This window comes from Haemaphysalis longicornis, unplaced genomic scaffold (assembly GCF_048455015.1).
Source record: "Haemaphysalis longicornis isolate Haplotype H1 unplaced genomic scaffold, Haemaphysalis longicornis Haplotype H1 scaffold_10, whole genome shotgun sequence".
Lineage (NCBI taxonomy): Eukaryota > Metazoa > Arthropoda > Arachnida > Ixodida > Ixodidae > Haemaphysalis > Haemaphysalis longicornis.
The window spans coordinates 15,114,482-15,137,174 of NW_027526204.1; the positions used below are offsets into that span (position 1 = coordinate 15,114,482).

Consider the following 22,693-nt stretch of genomic DNA (forward strand, 5'->3'; position numbering starts at 1 on the left):
ATCCTGGGGCTTCTGGAACCCGAATAGTGCCGTCAAGATTTGAATGGATACCCTCGCTTTATAACACACATGTTCCGCATAGTTTCTGTTCCGTTTCCGCAGATCACCCATACCCCATCATTTCGTGTATACTTCCCCACAAAGCTCTCAGTTCGCAAGCAACCAGCTCTAGCCTAAAAAAATTGCCCCCACCTCCCCGAAGGGAATCGTGAGGAAGTGCGAATGCATTTCTTGCGCCGAGAGTAAACGGCGTAGTAATTGTGCCATCGCCTTGAGAGGCGCAGTACCGGCGAGGGGGAGCTGTCAGGCGAGGGGAGAGGCGCAGCGATTGCTCCTCCGGTGACTGCGCTGCCGATGTCTCCCTGAGTGGCTACGATCGCGTGACCCGGGCCCTCGCCGAGAGAAGGGCTGGTGGAGTGGACGTCTTCCTAAAGCGCTACCGCCCCTTCAGTGAAGAGCTCAGGCGACAGCAGGACCGGACCCAACTCCTGGTCTTACAGCGCGCCGACCTCGCTCCTGATGCATCGCCTCGAACGTGTCCCACTGACGACCCGTGCTCCTTCGCTCGGAGTGGAAGCCGGGGCGAGTACTGCGGCGTGTGCTTGGTTGGACACGTCTACGCCAACGTCCTCTCGCATGCCGTGTGTACTTCGCCGCTCAGAGACGACTCGCCGTACGCCTCCGTCTCCTCTCGGAGACGGAGCGACTCCGTCTATTATACATCGATCTCCGCTCCTCTCCGCTCCTCGCGCCGTTGCTAGGGGAGAGGAGGAGGAGCAATGCGGACGGCGGAAGGTTCGGGGTCGCTTATAAAGTGCATTCGCACTTGCCCCCACCTCCCCGGCGGACGATTCAGGCTCGCTTAAGAAGTGCATTCGCACTTATTCCTGGCCAATCTCCCACGTGGGTATGTGCCATGTCAGCGGCCAGGCAGCGCGCGCCCATCTCCCCCCGTTGCTAAGGAAGACGAAAAGCGCGCGCACCCGCAGCTGTTGCTATGCGGACGGCGGAAGGTTCGGGGTCGCTTATAAAGTGCATTCGCACTTAAAAGCGAAGCACTACCCTTGGAATTTTCGCAGAGATTTTCCTTTCTCATGTCCCATTTCTCAGCCCTCTGCATCTCTAGCGGCGTTATAGCATCCATTTTTGTCCATTAATTTGTTTTTATCTGCCTTGCCCCTTTTTTGGCTACCTTCGCTGTCCTGGATGTTCAACTGTTTTTTCCTTATTTCATCGTTTGCCTTCTAGTCCTAATTACCCCTGCGTGTCCACGCTTTTTATGTATAGGTACCTCCAAACGTTAGTCTCCCACCTACGTTGATCCATTGCTCTCTCTTCTCTCAACCTATATTTTACCCTGCGCTTCTCTAAATTCGAACAACGCCCAGCCCATATCTCCTTGCACTGCATCTAGGTAAACGTTTATAACTTATAAAGCCCCCTGGTGGTAAACCACCTTAGCGCCCAGATTAGAGAAATCTGATACTACATGCTCGCTCCCTTAATAAGAACCCCCGTTTTAGAAAAACGGCCTGATTCATGAAATAATACCTGTAGACAACACGCACATATATAAACAAGATGATGACACATTTAAGCATACAATACATCACATTGACAGATTTAACAATACTAAAGTCAAACCCAAAACCAAATACATGCAGAAGACATTTTAGTTTTACCATTAACCTTTTCACTGGACGTTTGAAGTTCCATAGGGCCCTGACAAAATTTTGGGTAAAGAAATTTAGTGTCGCGAACAGCGACAGCCCCAAACGGCTCAACCGAGAGACGTGCGCTGATGTTGAATGGTGAGTCTAAGAAGAGATTTATTAAAATTGCCGTCAACTTTTATAACTTTGGCGTAGCCCCTTGTTGATATGCCACCGAAACGCCGAGGTCCAAAAACCCCTATATGAGAGGCACCAAAACAGGCCAAGTAGGAAACTTGGTGTACATCGGAGTTTGTTAGGATACACCGGATTTTGAGCAGAGTGAGACGCAGCGAGGGCTGCCGGTGAAAGAGGCGCTGTTGTGTCTACTAGCTGCACCCAAGCCTGTAGAGGGATTGTAGAGGGATCTTCACGGCTTGTAGAGGGATCTTCACGACCCCAGCAATGTTTATCTCCAACGGAAATTAACTAGAAGGCGTGGGTTCGTGCTTAAACTCTTTGCGCGAAAGGCGCGACATACGCTCCATTGGTTCAGCGCCGCAGGTCCAACCATTCATTCGCCAAGTTATTCCCTTCTTCATTGGAAGTGTTCGAATAGAATAGGCGGCCTTCGGAAAGCAGACATCAGGGGCGTGGAGTAGAGGCGGTGCGTTTGTCGTTTTTCGGCTCTAGTAAGGTCATATACTCTCGATGCTGGAGGCTGTGGTACACGGGCAGCCGGCTCTATCGAAAGAGGGGAGTTCTTTGCTTCCGCTATGAAAGTAAGGAATGGGCCTGCTTCCTTGGCAATAGAGCTTGCTGCCGATTTCCCATAGCTGGAACCATTTCTGAAGGGCTTGTTGTCGTACTTTTCCTCCATCAGACCTTGCGAATCAGCTTCACCTCGGGGATGCTGACGGCCAGTGCTACTGCGTAGTTCTTGCATGGTAACATCCAGGGCCACCGTCTGAATAACCCGGAGTAATCCGGGACAGGCGGAGGGTGTCCGAGACTCTCCCAAAGGACGCAGCAGGGCCTCATCGTTGATGCAGGTCTTAACACCGAAGAAAGTCTCATCTTCGCTCGACATGCTGCTTTGTAGGCGTTTGGCTGCATGCTGTTCTTCAGGCGGCATTTTCTCACCAGGTCGGTGTTCGGCGTCAGAGTCACGCTCATACATAAGCAGTCGCCTCCACAGAACGCTCTGTCTCGTGCTCGTGGATGCGTAGTGGTGCTGCTACCAGGGAAACGGCTCATACCCACTCAGGGGATTGGCCAGGAAATGGGCGCCGTACCGAAAGAAATTATGTAATTTTTAAGGGAAAGAAAAATAAATAAATATGAGAATGGATTGGCAGTACATTCCCAAGAGAAATAAAAATAACGAGAAAGAAATAAAGAAATAAAAAAGGTAAAAATAAAAACCATGGAACGAAAAGTGGAAGTAGTATTCACGTAGAGGAGGACGAGGAGAAAAAAATTTCCCGCATTTCCCCGAGGGGAAGAATGTGAAAGTGCGAATGCACGAGTTTAATTTGCGCGGTTCGGTAATGTTCGCGAAAGAGAGACCACACACACACACACAACTACAAAGAAAGAAAGATGCATTTATTCACAGACACCTATTTGTGTTGTCGTTGTACTTGATTGCTAGAGCGCATCTCAGCTTTGAAATTTCGTGTCAGTACTCCTTTAAGCGGGTGAATTAGCCCTTCTCACGTCCGATTCTTGTCCAATCCCCCAAGTGGATATGTGCCATGTCAGCGGCCAGGCAGCGCGCGCCCATCTCCCCCCGTTGCCAAGGCAGACGAGGAGATTCCTGGCCAATCCCCCACGTGGGTATGTGGCATGTCAGCGGCCAGGCAGCGCGCGCCCATCTCCCCCCGTTGCCAAGGAAGACGAGGAGCGCGCGCACCCGCAGCTGTTGCTATGCGGACGGCGGCGGACGCTTCAGGCTCGCTTAAGAAGTGCATTCGCACTTAAAACTTTATTGTGAGCCTGGAGATGTGGGAGTGGCTCCTCGGTCCAGGAGACCATGGGACGACCTTGCTGTCTCAGCCCTGGGCACCAGGAGTTGCTGTGCATCCAAGCCGGCGCTGGTCGTCAGGTTCTCCCACAGCTCAGGGAGGGGAAGGGAAGTGGGTAAAGGTGGGAGGGAATGGTTGTGTGCGCACCCCAAGATCATGTGTATGAGGGTACATGGGTTAGGGCAGAATTTCCACGTGGCAGGGTATTGGGCGGGGTACATCCGATGTAGCCAAGTTGGGTGAGAAAAGGGGTTTGTTTGAAGCCTCCGGAGAATTACTTCTGTTTTAGTAAGCTGCGGGTGAGGTGGGGGAAAATGTTGTCTTGATGTGCGGTAATGTTGGGTGATGTCTTGAAATGTGAGAAAGAACGTGGTACTCAAGAAGCAGTGAGCTAGGCGCACATGTACTTGACAGGGGAATCCAGCCGGGCCAAAGGATATCTAGCACGGCCGACAGCCTGATTCTAGGATGAGTGAGTGTAACGCACGGCAAAGATCCCGACGGCAGAATCACTGTTCTTTTACCCCGACTGACGAAATCAGTGAAGTAGACAGCGGGTTAAGCACAGCGGCTGCATGTGCTAAGTATTTTCGTCTTATGAGAACGGTCGGCAGGAGAAGAAGAAATGGTCGAGGATGCGTCCTCACTCGGCCTTCTCCCTCTTCTTCTCGTTCTGCTCCTTCTCCTCTTTTAATGATTTGTCTTTCGCTTTTTCTCATTATTCTTGTGGTTCTTTTTTTGGCGTAATGACGCGTAACCATTTCGGGAGATCATCGCCTCATCTGTACTCGTTAGTGATGATCGTGGTTGCCAATTCAAAATAAGCATACCCACCTAAGAAATCGGTGAGAATGTGTTAGTCATGTGAACTAATTAGATAATGCGAAAAGAGGTCTTGAAGCTCAGCGGCGTTTTTGGGAAGGTGTGCTTCAAACTATCCTTTTTTTGCTATACACTTGAGCATAGCGGTTGTTTACCTTTGCAACGGCCAGACGTCAGTGGATCCCTCATCAATCAGTAAGCCACCGTGTCACCTGATTCCTTCATAACCGCTGGCATAAAAAAAAAATCGGCAAACGCTGACTCAACATCACTGCAGGCGTGCATGGCCACGTCGTCAGTGGGACACTTGCCTTGGTCTTCCACTCGTTTTCGACTGGCTCCCTAGCCGAACTTTTGCAGGTATGGAGTGCTGCCTGCTCCGGAGGTTACTATCACCCCGCATACCTAAGAAGCTACACTAGGAAGCATCAGCCATGCGAAGGCTCTTAGGGATATAAACGAAAAACCCCTCGCTAGGAAAAAATCTGGCCTCTTGGTGTAGTAGTTGGCAGACAACCCATAGCGCAAACAAATTTAACCCTCTGCTCTCAGTCCCCAGCTGATGTAAAGCACCTGTTCACGGCGGCGGTCAGAACAGCTATATAGCAGAGATAGCTAAGAATATCTGGGTCCCGGTCACGCCACCTTTCAAACTTGACCCTGACGATATTCAATGCACGCAACTTGTGTAGCAAACCTTGTACTACTAGTTGTACTAGTAGTACAAGTTGTAAGAGTTGTAGTAGTACAACTAGTACAACCCGCGCGGGTTATACTAGTACTGCTACGACAGGAGCAGTTGGATTTAAGTGTGCCATTATAGGGTTAATCTCCATTTATCTCATTGCGGTAATTGGTGATTAATGGGAGAGGCCTTCGCCCCGTAGTGGGTGTAGATAGACTGGTCACGATGGTGATGATGGTGACGATAAAGTTAGGTGAAGTTACAAGGACAGAGAAGGCTTCCTTGGCCTCACTAGCGGGCATATTCTGTGCTACAAAGGACCCCAAGAGAAAAGAGAACACGGAGTGAAATTTTTACTACACAGACAAATAGCAGAAAACGTGGGGGACTTTTTCAGCATTCCCGAAAGAGTTTCGGCTGTTGGGGTCAAGCTAACGAGAGATACAGAATAAAGGTACTACAAGCCTATGCGCCAACAACCAGCCACGATGATGAATCAAGACGCTGGCATCTTCTACGAGGACGTCGAATCAGGAAGGAAGAAGGCAACAACACAGCTCACGTTGATGATAGGATTCTTTAACGCAAAGGTCGGTATGAAGCAAATGGGATAACGGCCAGTGGAAAACTACGGAAGAGACAATCGCGAAAGCTGAGAAGATACACTGGCAGGATTTGCAGAGAGACATAACCTGAGGTTGATGAACACATTCTTCTACAAACGAAAAGAGAGGAAATGAACACAAGAAAGTCGTCATGGTACAACAAAAACTTAGAGGCAATCGCAACAATCGAAGAGATACACGGGTGTGAAATGCCGCAAGACATAACGTGATGTTAACGAACACACTGTACTACAAACCAGATATAAAATAGGAACTATCCATGGAAGAGTCCAAATTGTACAACAGAAATCCAAATTGAATATTTTAAGGGACAGTCTAGGCATTGCGAAAAACGTAGAGGTGCTAAGTAAGATTGGGAGCACCGAACATAGGATGTTTAGATGCAGGCTAAGGGTAAATCGCAAAGGAAAAAGAAGGAAACTCATGAAAACTAAGAAACTCCGCGTACAGTGAGTCAGAGCCAGATCGCAGGAGATTCAAAACTCCTCAAAACAACTTTACGCTTTTAAACGTGCAGAACAAGGTCAGTGTAGACAAGAAAAATACTAACCTAATATGGGCACTGAATGAATCAGCAGCAGATGTGGGAGACGAAACATGGAGAGACCAAACTGGACCACTAAGACAACGAAGGAAGTAATGGCCAAATGGAAGGACATGAAAGAGTCAAGTACGGAAGGTCAGATAGAAATAGCCGAGCTGTCAAAACAGAATAACACAAGTAAAAAACAATGAAAGGAGTTCACACTAGTGCCCATGACTTCAAGAAAGCGAACTGTACCAACCTTTACGATCATCCCGATGATTTAAGTCCCCGATTGCCACCGATCTGCTCCTTCTTCGAAGCCGCAACGACGCTTCCTCCATTATTGTTCCTGTAATCGAGAGCTTCTCTCATTTTCATTTTCATTCTCTCATTTTCCTTGGACATTACCTTGGACGGGCGTATGCTATGACCTGCTTTTCTCGTTCGGAGCACGTGTTGCCATGATTACTGCGAACGCTGAGGTTGTTTTTTTCTCAACCTTGGCCACTACAAGCTGAACGTTCGATCTCCTACTAGTGACTAAGGGTAAGTAGAAGAGGCTATCAACGGCGTGAAAATAGGAAACTGTGGAGGTAACAACGGCATAACCGTGGACAATGGAACGAGGGACGGGATATTGTAGTGGAAAAGCTTGCGGTACTATTTTAGGAATGCTTAAAGACTCAAAAAGTGACCATAGCCTGTAAAAACACCAACATTATTATGATCTATAAGTTAGAACCCAAGGTGCAAAAGAATCACAGACCTATCAGTCTCCTCTAAGTTGTTTAAGAGCAATTTACCAAAGATATGGTTAGCGGCATAGGTGACAGCCTGGAGTCCCAGCAACGCAGTGAGCCGTCTGGGTTTAGGAAAATGCAGCGGTCGGAAATTGCGGGGTAGTGAATAATACCGACGGGACCAATAGAGGAAGCCCCTGGCGGCGGCTGGCAAGCGAGACGAGCGTAAGCTATAGCTTGCAAAGGGTAGCATTAGGACCAACTTCATAATGGGCTGTCCAGGAGGCTGATCAAGTGGTGACGACTGCGGCCGCAAAGTCAAAGTTCTATAGAAGCTCTGGAAAAGCTACAAAGAGGCTTTTGCCTTACCATTCGTCGGAGGTTCTCAGCATCTAGCGTTATTTCTATTTTTCCGATTCCACATTCTTGCCGTACATGCGCAAACTTCTTTTCGGCACTGTTGTAAAGAGGATATGAAAGTTTTAAGAATCGGGATATCAGGTGGCATCAAAGCTTCATTCATGCACGCTGTGATGCAGCCAGGAAGAAGCGCGACGTTCAAAAACAATACGTGCAGGAGCTCGCACGCTGACGCGCCGTGGCATTATCTGCGATACTTGAAATTATCATGACGTGCCCCAAACGCAAAACAATTTCCTATTCTGTATTACCCGCGTAAATTTTGGAAGAGCGAGAGGAAGAAGCCACGCTGCTAAGGGTCGCCGTAGAAGTGGACTGGCAGTATCGTGATCACAGGACGAAGGAATTTGGTGGCAGTCCCTTGGTGCCGGGTATGCCCGATATCTTGTACACGGCTCCTGCATCGGGCTGACTTTGTAGCTGGTCTAGGTTGAGCCCAATAAAGGCGGTCGTGACGAATAAGTCCTCATAGTGGGGTCCCCCGAAGCACAACGAAGTCACCAGCTGCGTCGGGACTTTGATCTTCTGTACCAGGGCACCTGGACAAAACAGACGCTACGTGGTTCTTTTAAAAGGTCCTCTAAGTGCACTATCGACAAGAATATATCATCCCTATAACAATGATTGAAATTTTGGTGTAACCTTCAATCGATTATTCTGCATAGTCAGCAAAACGGTTTGGGTAAAGGCAATACAAAAACTGCTTTCCAGCCTACTCTTGCATTCCTGATAGAGCTGATTTGGGGGACCCGTGACGGCCAACCAATGAAACTAGCATGAAACAGTTGTGCGATTGCAGTAGTGCATAAAATTCTGCTCAATTGTGCGCCTTCAATGTTAAAATGGAGTCTGCACCCTGATTACTGCTTTTGGTACTACACCGTCATGTCACTGGCGTTGGCTAACATTTAGAAGGTGTTCCGTATTCATTAACATTGTTTTGTGAGTACAAGCTCATTCATAGCTGGGGAAGAGTTGCAGGAGTACGAAAATATTGTTCTTTCGAGTAAAACACGATTTACGTCATCTCCATTGTGCTTTTGTTTCAAGAGTGTTTCTGTGCTGGGGTAGCTTTGGTAGGCCCCTACGGACGTTACTGTTATATCGTTAAGCGATGGCATCCATGCATATAGTAGGAGTCTATGCTGATAGGAGCACTCTTATGGTGCCATTTTGTTTATATCAGAAAACACCTCAAAATTGAAACCACGCGTTCACGTCTTGCTCAGAGGGGCTCTGACGCCTTTGTCCTGGGCTCCATGCCCGTGAACGCTAAAGCGGATGAAAGAAGAAAATGCTTAATATCAAGAGCATTATTCTGCGTAACCCATATACCTGTTTCTTTTGAAACGATTAAAATTCAATAATGGTTCACGCTTCCACATTCCTTTAGTTACAAACAACGGGAAATATAAAAGAAATAAGCAAAAAAGACAATGTATCTGCTTCTTTCGTTGCAAATGTCGCCGAAAGACGATAGTCGCCTGTCGCGCCTACCTAGTAAAGGCGTCCCTTCTCTTTCCCGGTCACCCCTCATGCGGTATCTCTCCCTTCACGTTCTCCCAATATAACACGCTAGGGGTTTGCTGTAGTCAATTTACATTTAGCGCGATCCGCTGCTCCAAGCCGGGTGTCTCGATTCCAGCGCTGCCGTATGGCGGAGACGCGCGTAAATTGAGGCATACTACTACAACGTTTATAGAACCACGTTGCCATACTCCACGAACGTTCCAAGCGGAACGTGCATCCCATCTCGTGGAATCTGTCATGGCTATTTCCGTTTGATTCCTTAAATGCCGCTAGGAGGGAGCGCTGGCAACCGCAGGCGAGAGGTTTCTGCCATTGATCCAGTGGTTCATTTCCTATCGCGAAAACCAAGCATCCATGAATGTTTTAGTAAAGGAACATTGAAAATTTAACTTATGAATCGATTTGCTACCTGGTATTTGCGTATTGTCTTGTTCTGATTCAACAATTTTGACAAGATTGAACACATTACCCTGGACTCAGACATTTTGATTTGGCTGTGAGTATATAAGACCATTCATTGCGCAGCCTTCGTTTCACTTTGGCTGGGTGGCTGAATGGAGTCATAAACAGTCAGACAGACAGACCAAATTTATGCGTTTAAGTAGCCCAAGAAAGACTATCGACTTTAAAAACTAAGTGAACACAGAGCCACAATGCGTTTAGTACGGTTAAAATAAACTTGTGTTTCTTGAAACTGTATTCCTCCTCAAAACCACAACCGAAAACACGCAATATACAGTACAGAACAGCGCAGTAGCTCAGCCGATTCGTTTTGCGTCCTGCTTTGTCTTTAGGCATGACCGGCACAGAGGCACAGTAACCAAGTTATGAAAGCTCGTGCAATAAAGTTGAAAGAGCGCCCTCAGTAAAGTTTCTGTGGTTTTCCGTACTTTCTGCATCCTACAATCCGACAGCATGATTCGACAGCATGGCTAATGCCAGAGTGAGCTTCCCTGATGACTTGTCCCGCCGCGGTGGCTCAGTGGCTAAGGCGTTGCGCTGCTGAGCACGAGATCGCGGGTTCGATTCCCGGCCGCGGCGGCCGCTTTCCTGATGGAGGCGAAAAGCAAAAACGCCCGTGTGTACGAGATTTCGGCGCACGTTAAAGATCCCCAGGTGGTCAAAATTAATCCGGAGCCCTCCACTACGGCGCGCCTCATCGCCTGCGTTGCGTCGGCGCGTTAAACCCCCACAATCAATCAATCCCTGATGACTGGAGGAAAGAGTAGCTTTATTGTCTTATGGCGTCACGAATTCTGTGGTCGGCTAGACTGGAAACAGGGTAGAAGAGAATCTTGCAAGCTATGCACCTTAGAAGCTTTACGTTATGGCGTTCGCGGAAGGTTGGGGGGTCACAAATAATTTAAGTGGTAAATATCAGTAGTTTACAGGATCTGCAGTAAAACAGCTACACTACAGCACCTTGTATAGACCCCTGATGACAGGTCTGCATAAACACTAACAAAACGCATATTTATTATTGCGCCTTTTAGCCACGGGAGATTCCTCGCCTGAAGGTGACGAAGCCAGTTCCCATTGTCGCAGGTAGCTACCATAAATGCGTAGAAAGTCACATCGAAAGGTAAAAATAAGGGTTCATGTACGACAACAGTACTGCTGGTGTAGGATGTGCGAGCTAGCTCTATGTATCCGCGAAAGAAAAAATCACGGCCGTTCCCCCTTGTGAAGGTCGTTTGCGAGCGAATCACTAAATGGTGGTCATGCGCGGAATCTCAAATATCTGGATTGAGATTGAAAGTTGGGATAGTTATTGTAGATTCAGATTCATCATGAAAAAAACAGCGGAAGAAAGAGAGGAACATAAGAAGGGGGAACAACGCATTCATCGATGTCCGTCGTCTCCACTATTGTTGTCCCTGTGCCTCTTGCGCTGCTTTTTCACCATGAATCTAAATATTTGCAGCGCACACGCCAGAGACCATCTAAATTAATTTCAAGACCACAAACCGTTTCTGCTGAAACAGGACTTGTCGCTTAAGAATCGTGTCGCCCCGTCTATGCTAACGTGTCTGCACAAAGAAAGCCCCCGCGTACTCCAGACGATGGAAAGAACCGATACCGCGATTATGATGATTTTAAGGAGAAGCGGAGGGATCTATTTGGATAACGTGTGGGTCACCAGCTAGCAGATAGCAAGACATCTGATCACGCGCCAAAGTCTCTACCGACTGCTTTGAGTAACCTGCATTCAGGCCATCTTTACCCTGTGATCAATGGTGGTTAAAAAAATGCTGGAGTCCGCAAGCTGGGCCACATGCAAAAACCCGTATGAGGTTTTCGCATGCGTTACAGATTTGGTCTGCTCATTTGAAATCAATATGTCAGACTGTTGACTCAACCATCGAAAATTCCAGCATTGCAAGGACACTGCACAGCTCACCAAATCACCCAGCTGCTTACACGGCGCCGACGACGTAATCCGACTTGTATACACGGAACGTCTCGCCTACATGTCCGGTTGTTGCCTCTTAATTTAGTGGTCTGCGTTGGCAGCAAGTTATCGGCGCCTCTCCGCCTTGTTTTCCCTTTTGAGTCTTGCGTCATCCTACGTGGCCTGCCGCTTACGGTCGGCAGATCTAGCACCATAAACAGAGTTCTTTGTCGCCACACGGCGTCGTTCCTCAAGTAAACACCTCTGTTTTCGCCGCTTCTCCTCGTACGCAGGATGCTCTTTGGGAGTTTTAGCTTCAACTTGACCCCCTGTAACGGCGCATACTCAGCCTTCGTCTCCTGCGTTTTTTCAAGGCCAAACGCATCAGTCTCGATGACCCAACCAAGCTCTTTCCTGATGTTTGCTACCCTGTCCCACTTTCTAGTGTTCCCCGGGCCTTTCTCACGCGATCGGTTACTGTTGGGGTAACGCCTAGTGAAACGCGGCTACGTAGGCGGAACGGGCTCAGCCGCGTTGCTCAGTTTTCTATCGCTGCGACGACCGTCGCTGGGGAGAGCACTCCTATTTTCGCAATCTAAAGAATCGGTTGCTTTAGCAAACAGGCAGAAGTTGCTCTCTAATTGCAGACGGTAGGTTGAACCCGGTTACACTTGGCGCCTTGCGTTACGGCATGTGGACGAAACAGGATTCCCCATTACCCCCCTTGGAAAACAGGCGATGCGTTTGGTCTTCAAAAGATACAGGAGGCGGTGATTGAACACGCAACGGACTAGATTCTTGCGGCACTGTGTAGTAAGTCGCAGAGTCCGTCATCGCGGTGGTGGTGCATATGTGGCAGTTTTCGAAACCTGCTGATCCACGATACGCACCGACCATTGTTTTGCGTAATGCAGTATAAAACTTTATGATGGGTGATAGGCAACCTTAAAGCAATATCGGCTTTCCCGCGCATAGTGTTGGGTGAGATTGAGCACCGACGCGAAACCTCTACAGGTCCCTAGCCAACACCAGCTTTGCTGTAAAAAGAGAGACACATGGTGATGATGCCAGAGTCGCATACCAGTTACTGGGTCGATCTTGATGACACAGCCACCATTGTAGCAGGCGACCCATAGCTTGTCCGTCTGGTCAATGGTGATGCCGTCAGGGTTACCCAAGCCGTCGAATTTAGCATTGCCAAAGTCCACAACGGCTTTCTGATTGCCTGCAGAGAGGAGGTGCCAGATTTGTATGGAAGTACTCAATTTTGGTTGCTTGAGTGTCCAGCGCAATCAAGCACCTTAGTTGTTCGTTGCAGGGCCGTGGTAACAAAAGAAATGCACCTTTCTTTGTCACGCGGACCCTCATGTGACTTATGTGATTCTTGCGGGAATAATATGCCCCCTATAAAAATGTGCAAAAAATGGCTAGATTGTGTAGCTTACAGAAAAGATATTTGCACGTCGATGTAGTTTGTAAAGTTTGGCTTGTTCAGCCGCGTAGTTGATATTCGCGCGAGTCATTATGGTAGTGGAAACTTTACCTAGCTTGTGCCTACTTTATTCCAAACCCTGTGGGTTCTAATCGAGATTTTAAACCACACGGCATGCTTGGGCTCCGTATGTTTACAGATACACATATTGAGTAAAGTGTTACTTTGTTAAACGTGGGCAAGCATATTATTTTCACAAATGAGAATGACTTATGTACACATGCGCTGATGTCTTGGTAACAAATTACAAAGAAATCGGGCAATATTCTGGGGCCAGCGATGCACATACTTAACAATGCACAACTGTATGCAAACGAACAGAATGCCCGAAATTGGTAAACACCTCATTTGAATACAGCTACACGTCTCCATAGGTACACTTAAAGGGACACTGAAGTTTGAATGAAATTTTGCTTGAACTGAAAGATCAAACGTTTCTAATCTCGCTACGCTTTTCTCCGACGAGGAACGATGGCTTATTTGTGACGAAATAAACAAACACAGCTGGCATATTTCTCTCACCCACTTCCTTTTCATTTCTCCGTGACTTAAAGGAGCCATGAAGACAAAATACAAGTTGGGTTTATTAGAAAGACTGCTTAGTCCCTATAGCAATGATACCAATATCATTGCAATCTTCGAACAAATAACGGAGATATTGAAGAAAACGCGTGAAGCAGTCGCGACCCCCTAGCCAATTTCCCGCAACTTTTCTATGACGTCACGGAACCTTGTTTGTGCGATTGGCGGCCGCCTAACTGACCTGTCGCGACGACATATGACTGGACGTATGTAATGGGGCCTCTAGTTCCATTTGACCGCATTACTTGAATGCTAACGTACAGTTAACGCACTGAAAATTATGTTTTATTTTTGGCCCGAATGACGTCATTCTTGCTCATAACACGTCACTGTGGCGCAAAATTTGAAGGTTTTTAAATACTCCTTGCTTTTTTTTCGTTAAAAAAACAACTTTTGTGGCAGTATTGGAGCTGAGTGAGATACTGAATTCTAGTTCTTTCAAATAAAACAAAGTTGTATTTTCTCTTCATGGCTCCTTTAAGCGATTGCGCCAGAAACTGGGAGCGAAACACCGGCAGCACTGGTGAGGTCTGGAGCGTAAATGCGACAACGCTAGCTTTTACGTCTCCGAGCCATCACGGATTACGGCTCGTTTCTCTCGCCGAGGATTCGAGGTTAATTTTTCACTGCGGAATTTTCAGTGAAGGCAATGTAGGCAGTGCGGGTGCACTCAAGACTTTGGCAACGCTAGCATATTAGGCCGGGCGGTACAAAAACCCATAGGGAAGTTCTGGAGACTTTCAACAAACAAATACTGTAACATCTGATAAAACAACGTAAAGGCCTGATAAAACCGGCTAAGTTCCTGTACCAGGCAAGGTCATCGCGCCTACAAGTTTACTCTTCTCCCTAAATACTAATGGTGCAGAATGTATCAATAGGTCCAGCTATGACCGCTGGGATAGGTTGTGTTCAAAAAGTAATGCCAGACTTCAAAATCGTCCTGCCTGTACTTTAGTACACGGTTATAGAAAATATAATGCTGCAATGAGGGCTAGATAGCATTGCTTGTACCAGACAGACCATTCATTACTGCAGTTGCCTGTAGCCAGTTGGGATCCAACCCACATTGTTTTAATCTACTAAAAAGGACGTGACAAATACATGGTAAGACTAATGAAAGCCAAACGTGGTTTACGTCTCGTGGCGATGGGCGAAGCATCAGATCACCAAGAGAACCAAATGCCTGGCATCTTCCCACAAAGCGTAAATTCTGTTCGATTGGTACCCTACCCTAGATCATACCAGTCTCAGCAACCCCCGAAGCCCTTGCGACACCAGTGGACTTGTCGACACCTTTGTGGATGTTAACAAGAAAGCCGGATTCATACAATGACTGAAAGCAACAGGTCCAATGATCTTTTTCGATATTTCCTTTTTTCCTAATGCAACAGCACTTGGCGAATAAATTGAATATGATGGTTCCGTATAGCCAACATCGTCAAGGGGCTTCGAACGATCAAAACCATTGTAAATAGGTCTTCAAGCATAAACTTGTGCAACGAGGAAACAGGGCAGGCTCAACTCACTAATCTCTCCCCTAGCGAGGTCGAAGTCGTAGGCGTACAACTTCCCGGGAACTGAGTCTACGAAGAACATTTTTTTGTTGTCGGCCATCCAGGCGATGCCATTGGGCAGGGTGATGCGCTCGATGTGCTTCCGGATGTGCTTCTTCTCGACGCTGTACACGGACCCCTTCTCTGGTTCGCAGTTCATCGGCGTCTTGTCTATGGCCATGGTTCCTGCGATTACGGTATGTGCACATACTTTTAAGCAGCTGAATATAGTTCCATGAGAGAAACTGGCGAGAAAGACTAAAACATGACAGCGTATTTCACTGTCAGTATTGGGCTTGTGTAGTTGTGCTGGCCGTGTTTACAGGCAGTAGCACCTGGTAAAAGTCCGTATTTCCAGAAGACGGGTAATTTGATGGAGGGATGAGTTACGAAGAATTGCTTGCAAACTATGTGGCCGTACAACGTCGGATGGAATTTACAAATGTACTATGACAGATGTCTTCCTGTGCACCAGGCATAACAAAATGTGCAGCTGTTGCCACTAAATATGAATACCTCCACTATGGACCGAAAGCAGGAAGCTGTAGGTTGTTTGTAAAGGCGATAATCTTTCTTGGACAACCTACATCAGAAATTTGCTGCGTTTATCTATCACTGAAATACAACTCACATCCAAAAACTATGTTAAGCAATGATAGACCACAAAGTATGTATCCAGTAGATCATTTAATAGTAACGTCTAGGATAACTGATAATTGTAAGCAATATCCGGCCCAAACAAAACCTCCGGAATATTTGAAGTAAAATATAACAACATAACCGGGAGTACTACCATTCTTTCAATTAGGATTACAGTTTTAATTAAATTTGACGATAGGAAATTACGAAAAAAACGGTTAGAAGATGCTTGTCAGTGAGAGGAGCTAAATTAGAACGCGAAGACGAAACTCAAGCTGCTCGAATTCAGATCCTTTACAAAAGGTCGCAGCAGACGGTGATTGAGCATTGCGAATGGCGGAAACAGATTTCAGGCAGCCAACCTCGGCTTTATTCATCATGAAGGGAGTGAGATGGGAGGGAAAGCGAGTGCGAAGCGGAAGAGGTTCACTAGAGGCTGGGTTGCATGAACGACGCCGCAGAAGAACGTCCTGTTTCTACATCATTCGCTGTGCATCTAACAGATCGGCGGCCATTTTGGTAGCGTGAGCTACACTGGTCGAGGTTGAGCAGTTTCGCATGGCTCCCGGAGAGCCGTGCTTCGCCTGCGCGAGGAGCAGCGACGTCGCACGGCGCACAGAAAGGTGATTGCTGTCCGATGTCTCTCACACATCCCACGCCCCCAGCGTCTTCGCCCAGCTCCGATAAGCACGTGCCGGCCCGGTCCACTTGGTCATCGTGCGAGGAGTGGCCGGGTGTGCAATCGATGGTTCGTGCGTCGCAGCAACACTGGCGTGCGCCTGTGGAACCAGCTTAGCTGGGGGGACTGGTGACGCTGCACCGGAGCCGCTTGGTAAATGTATGATGATAGTTGGGTTTTATTGGCGTGGTAAATATACATGTGTCACATAATGCGTATACAGTATGTGTGTCATTGAAGCAGCGGTAAGCATGATAATCAGCCTAATCCTGGACAACCAGGAAAGCTGAGGATAACCAGCTGAACCTTAGCTCACGCTTCGTATATCCTGGCATAGCCCAGCTAAGCCAATGCTAATTTTTTTTCTGTGGTGCTTACTTGTTAGATTTTGACATGCATTCAGGCCTAGCTTGAAGCAAACTGCACGCTTTCTGATTTTGGAGCTGGCTCGGTCACCATTTTGTTGTGCCTGCATGCGGCACAAACAAACAAGAGGATCGTCGCCTGTGCTGTTCCATGAGGGAGATTGTAAATTTGGGAGTTCGCGTTTGTTAGGCTGAAGAAAATACTGAAAACTAGTAGCGTTGTGCCTACTCTTGGCGCAAACATTCTCAGGAGAGGCCCTGACGTCACTCATACTTCAGTGGGAAACGCCAATTTCAGTGGTTTCTTTGCCGGCATTTTGCCGCCCCCAACGAGTTCCTCCACCTTGGCTGATTGCAGTGTCGTATAGAACGTCTCCGTTTGCCAAACACTGTATATTGGCTGCACCGGCTTTCGCAGCTGTTCCCACGACATGTTCGCCCGTGACCTATTGAGAGCGGGACAATCCATGTAACATCCTCGCAACTTCTCCCACTGCTAGTTAGGCTAACGTGATTTCTTCTAGCCTCTCTTTCCCCATGGTACCACGTGTTTCAGAAGGCCCGGCAGGATGAGATTGAGAAAGGCATCATTGGTCAAAGTTGAAGTTTTCCCGCCCCATTACAACATGTTTCGCAAAGAGAGGGCCACGTGAGGGAGGGGGCATGGGGCTGTCCTAGTAAAGCCTACATTAGAGGCTAAGGTTCTAGTCAATATAAGCAATCTTGAATGTTTATGCCTACAGAGAACGTGTTGGGGCCATAGCTTTGTTTTGTGCGCGTGCTACAGGTCTCCGGTTTAGGCTCCAGATAATCTAATCACGTTGCAAGAATATAAGTCCCTGTATCTTAATAAAACGAGTTTTATAGGTGATCGCAATTTGCCAACCATCGTCTGGGAACGGTTACAAACTTATGCACAGCCTAGCAAAAATGTGGAGTAGTATTTTTACCGTCATGATCCCACACGACCTAATTCAACTAGTTAAATAACCTACTCGTGTACAAAAACATTCCAGCTCTATTGGAGACTTGTTTTTTGTGAATATCGACTTTCCTGAGCTACTGTATTGTTAGAAGGGTTATCTGATCATAGCCTTGTCAGCGTTTCTATTTCGCTTCTGAAATTCGTGTGCTATAAAAAACCGTCCGTTCAAACTTTAATGATTATTCTAGAGCAAACGATGCTTGCGTGATTGAGCATATGAATGCGGCCTTAGTAGATTTCAGCGATGATGTTAATGACGCATGCACCCTTTGGGATCGTTTTCTAGAGGTACGCCACTACAGCTTCACCAAGGTTTTACCGAAGAAACGTAAAAATTTCTCCAACCTCCCATCGCTGGAACCCCTGTGTAGATGCGACGCATAGGGGGTTCCGTTGTTGTTTCCGTTAGGTTGATTCTCGCATCGCGTGAAACGTGCCGTGAACCCCCGCCGCGGCTATGACGCAACACAATCCAACACAATCCACTTTAATCCAATCCAATCCAATCCAAGCCAAGCCAATCCAATCGAATCCAATCCAATGCCCCTCGCGTACGGGTTTTCGCTATCGGAGAGGAGAGGGGTGAGCGGCGGAGAGCGCAGCTCGCGAGGCGAGGAGAAGAGGGAAGGGAACAACGCCGTATGGAGGGACAAGGCGAGTGAATGAGATGCAGTCGCATCTAAAAAACGAACAAACGCACACCTTGGATGACGCGCAGTATCGTCCAAGTAAAGCGGAAAAATGAGGCAGGCCCAGCGAAAAGCTACAAAGCAGCATGGCAAGTGAAGTGCAACAATCCAATAAGTATTGCTTTAAAATCTTACCACCAAACTATAATTAAAGTGACCCAACAGTGTTCTGGAGTTATCTATCCGATCACAAAAAACCAGTGATGTCAATTTCTGTCAAAGGGAGCGTGGTTACCAATCGCAGGGACATCGCAAACACTTCAACATTATCACAGCGTGTGAGCGAATTCAGCAATATGTCAGCCTGAAACGTTTTTGTTTGAACCATGCGAAGCAATTGTAATTTCTTATTCTGGTTAGGTCTCAATGCTTTTAAATTTGAAAGCATAAAAAGAATTCTGCGGTCCAGATGTCCTTCGAATGCCGAATGCATTCCAATTTTTTGGTTGTCATATTCCAAGCGTCTTTGTTAAATATACTACCACGTGACTGGAGTATAGCTAGAGCCATCCCAATCTTTAAGAAATTAGCCCCATCTTCCCGAAGGGAACGCTGAGTAGATGCGGAGCATCTCGGGGTTCCGTTGTCTTTCCGTTGTGTTCGTAGAACTTCATCTGAAGAACGGAGTGAAGTGGACCAACCGCAGCAAGCGCTGAGCTGAACGCGTGCTGCGCGCCACCCGATTTACGTTCAATGTTGAAGGAGAGGAGACGAGAGGAGGAGAGATGCGCAAGCGCCGAGTATTCGCGCCGACGAAGCTCAGGGTCCGCAGCTCGCTTCAAGCGTTTGCGCTCAGCGTCGCCTGCCCTTCACTGCGCAGCTTTGTCTTGAGTGGACGTAGCGTTGCTGTTAGTTTGTGGGGTGGTGCTGACGCTTGCTTGCGCCAACCCACTAACTGACTGGACTGTTGCTTCCATCACACTTCATCGGAAGAACGGAGTGAAGTGGAGTCAACCGCAGCAAGCGCTGAACTGAACGCGCGGAGCGCGCTACCCGATTTACATTCAAGGTTGAAGGAGAGGAGACGAGGGGAGGAGAGATGCGCAAGCGCCGAGCATATGGCGGGAAAGCAGAAGCGAGAACGCGGGAGAAGCGCATGCGAAGTGCATGCAGCTGGTACGAGAGAAGAAGTGGCGGGAGTATCGTGCGGCTGTGGGAGAGATGGAAGTAGGAGAGTTGCTTTGATTGATTGTAAGGTTTAACGCGCCGACGCAACGCAGGCGATGAGGCGCGCCGTAGTGGAGGGCTCCGGATTAATTTTGACCACCTGGGGATCTTTAACGTGCGCCGAAATCTCATACACACGGGCGTTTTTGCTTTTCGCCTCCATCAGAAAAGCTACCGCCGCGGCCGGGAATCGTAGGAGAGTTGCGCATGCGCAGTGTGAGTGCGGACGCCGACACGGGACATGCCCAGACTATAAGATGCTCCGCATCTAAAAAGGGATCAGTAATTCCAGGTACCTACAATCCTATATCTTTAACTTCAACATGCTGCATATAATTGAACCTATCATAGCCAACCGTTGTATTGAACTCCTTGAAAGGCACTTGATTCTAACAAGCTTCCAACATGGTTTTAGAAAGGCTATTCGACTGTGACTCAACTGGTCACCATCACACACGAGTTTACGAAGGCCCTTGATAATAATATTCAGGTAGACACAATTTTTCCGGTCTTAGCAAAGCATTTAAAATCGTTGCTCATGACAAATAGTTCTAAAATAAAAATAGAAATCTTCCAGACAGTTTAGTAGCATGGGTGTCAAGGTATTGTATGAATAGAGAGCAGTATGTTTTTATTGATGCTCATGCCTCGAGCTGTCGTCCCGTCACATCTGGAGTGCCCCAGGATAGTGTTCTGGAGCCGTTTCTTTTTTTCATACATCAATGATATCGTCGTTGTAGTTTGTGGGGAGCGCCTTGGTACACCTTCTGGTCTAGGGGGTGTCGTCCGGAGCCCCTCGCCATGGGCTCCCTTCCCTCGCCCTCCTCGCCTTCCGTGCGGCCACCGGGCCGCAAGACGTGGAGACGTCGGCACCCGAGGGATGGCGCTGGCGGACTTGGAGCAGAAGCAGCGATGGGGAGGAGCGGGCGGTGGTGAAGGAGAACCGCGCGTGGGGACTAGGACTCGGGAGGGACAGAGTGTTCTTGGCGTGTGTGTGTGGGTATACCCGGACGGGCGACAGCGCGTTGGAAGATGTAAGTAAAGAGTTCTTTCACGCAACCGCAGTGTGCCTCATTCCTGGGCATGCCGTGGAGAGCAGGCCCACAAGTTATACCAACCAGTCACATCCGTCGGTTTGCAAGTGACTGTATTTTATTCCGTCAAATCTCAAGCGTGCAAGGTCAAATAGAACTTGACACAAACCTGTACAATATATACCGTTAGTGCAAACAATGGGGCATCGTTTTCAACGCATGGAAACCTGTTTTCCTCCGCATAGCGCGTAAAAAATCTCCATTCCAATTTTAGTAACCACTGTGATGGTGTGCTGTGAACGAAGTCAACAGCTTCAAATATTGAGGCGTAATATTTACTATTAATCTTTGTCTGGAACTTGCACATCGACAACGTCTGCTTCTCTGCTTTTCGAAAACTGTGTTTTGTGAGACACTAACTTTTTAATTCGCGTCAAAGTGTTAAACTTCTTTGCTGCCATTCGTATGTTAAACAAAAACTTGGGTATGCTGGAGTAGTATGGGACCCGTACACCAAAAATAACAGTGATAAACTGGAAAAGATTCAGTGGAATGCTGTTAGGTTCAGTTTTTTTTTCAATGTTTCGTCGCATGGATTCCCCCTCTGAATTCAAGTGCTCGTCCTGCCGGGACCACAACTGTGGCCTACAGTAATAAATAAATAAATAAATAAATAAATACATAAATAAATAAATAAATAAATAAATAAATAAATAAATAAATAAATAAATAAATAAATAAATAAATAAATAAATAAATAAATAAATAAATAAAAAAATAAATAAAAAATAGATAAATAAATAAATAAGTGTAGTTCATGGCGGTTGCTTTGTCATGAGCGTGCAGAACCCCATTTCCTACAACCCCAGCGTTCTTGGTACACCAGTGCTTTAGGAACAAAATAACGAGCGCTTTTTCGAAATTCTTCCACTTGACTCCATACACTACACAATTACAACGCAGTTCACTGTGCTTTCGCATCGGCGGCGACGAACACGACTTTGTGTTCGTCGTGGTGCTTTTTAAGGCGTGCTAGTTGCTGCTACAAAAGCAGCTGCCGGCGACCGCTTCCCCGCAACCAAGCTAGAAACTTGGTTTTGACCCGTCTTAACAGCTTATGACTGTTTATTTAAATCCTGCACCTTTTCATCTAACGACAGCGATGGTTGAAAGCGACGCGTTCTTGTGAGGAGAACTTTGGTTGTCGTGCAAGTTTGGACTTTGCCTCGCAGTCAGCTTGGACTTTGACTTGTTGAGCTTAGTCGACACTCGACACTCAGTCGACACTCAGACCCTCACTGAGTGTCGAATTTTATCGCAATGGCTTTGACTGCAACCATTCACCATCTGATTTCTCACTGTGAAAGCTCTGCGTTAAACTATCGTCATCGTACGGTGTAGGGGTGCATAATTTCGCTGCACAATTTTGCAGTCCATTCCCCCTTCTCAAATCTCAACTGCTTCATCGTCCTGTATTTTCGTCTGGATTTCGGGTTGTCCGGACAACTTCCTCCCTGGACGCTTAAGAATTAGCTATTGCGCTACTCACAAGCCGCCTGCTGCAGGCTCTTGCCGTGACGGGTGGCCCCCGCCACATGCCGACTTTTGAATGAACATCCGCCTGTCCATCGGGTGGACATTGTGTGGAATTCGGCCACTCTGCACTGACGGGCAACGATTTTTCTGATCAAAAGGCTCGAGAACTTACTCACGGAGGCACTGAGACCGGGGATGTTTCTGCACCTCTTTTCACCTACCAAGAAATCACCCAATACTACCGAAGCACGAGACAGACCTTCCCCAGTTTTCACAAATCTTTGACCAAAAGCCAAGAATTCATACTCAGACAAATTCAAGGAGGTACTTTTCCCAACCCCATCCGTATGCATTTACTCTTCCCTACACAGTACTCTCATAAGTGTGAATTCGGCCACGAACCAGAAACCCTGACACAATATTATTCGACTGTACAAAAAACTCGAACGTTCCTCCCCTGAACCCGTCCCCTTTCCCTGAGCAGTGGGAGATCCTGTTGTCCAGCGTCGACCTGAGGACCAGCTCCTACTTGTGACCAGGGTCATGGCA

General features: G+C 47.4%; 1 protein-coding gene across 1 annotated transcript in view; it reads right to left on the reverse strand.

The window, feature by feature from the left end:
- Nucleotides 1-7,700: 7,700 nt before the first annotated feature.
- The window catches only part of LOC144157620 (regucalcin-like), a 28,002-nt gene continuing 13,009 nt past the window's right edge, over nucleotides 7,701-22,693 (reverse strand). Inside the window, exons 3-5 of the mRNA XM_077688447.1 lie at nucleotides 15,024-15,236; nucleotides 12,502-12,645; nucleotides 7,701-8,037 (exon numbers count right to left, since the gene is read on the reverse strand). Coding sequence (XP_077544573.1) covers nucleotides 7,829-8,037; nucleotides 12,502-12,645; nucleotides 15,024-15,236 — 566 coding nt within the window. The 3' untranslated portion in view covers nucleotides 7,701-7,828. The remainder of the gene's footprint in view (nucleotides 8,038-12,501; nucleotides 12,646-15,023; nucleotides 15,237-22,693) is intronic.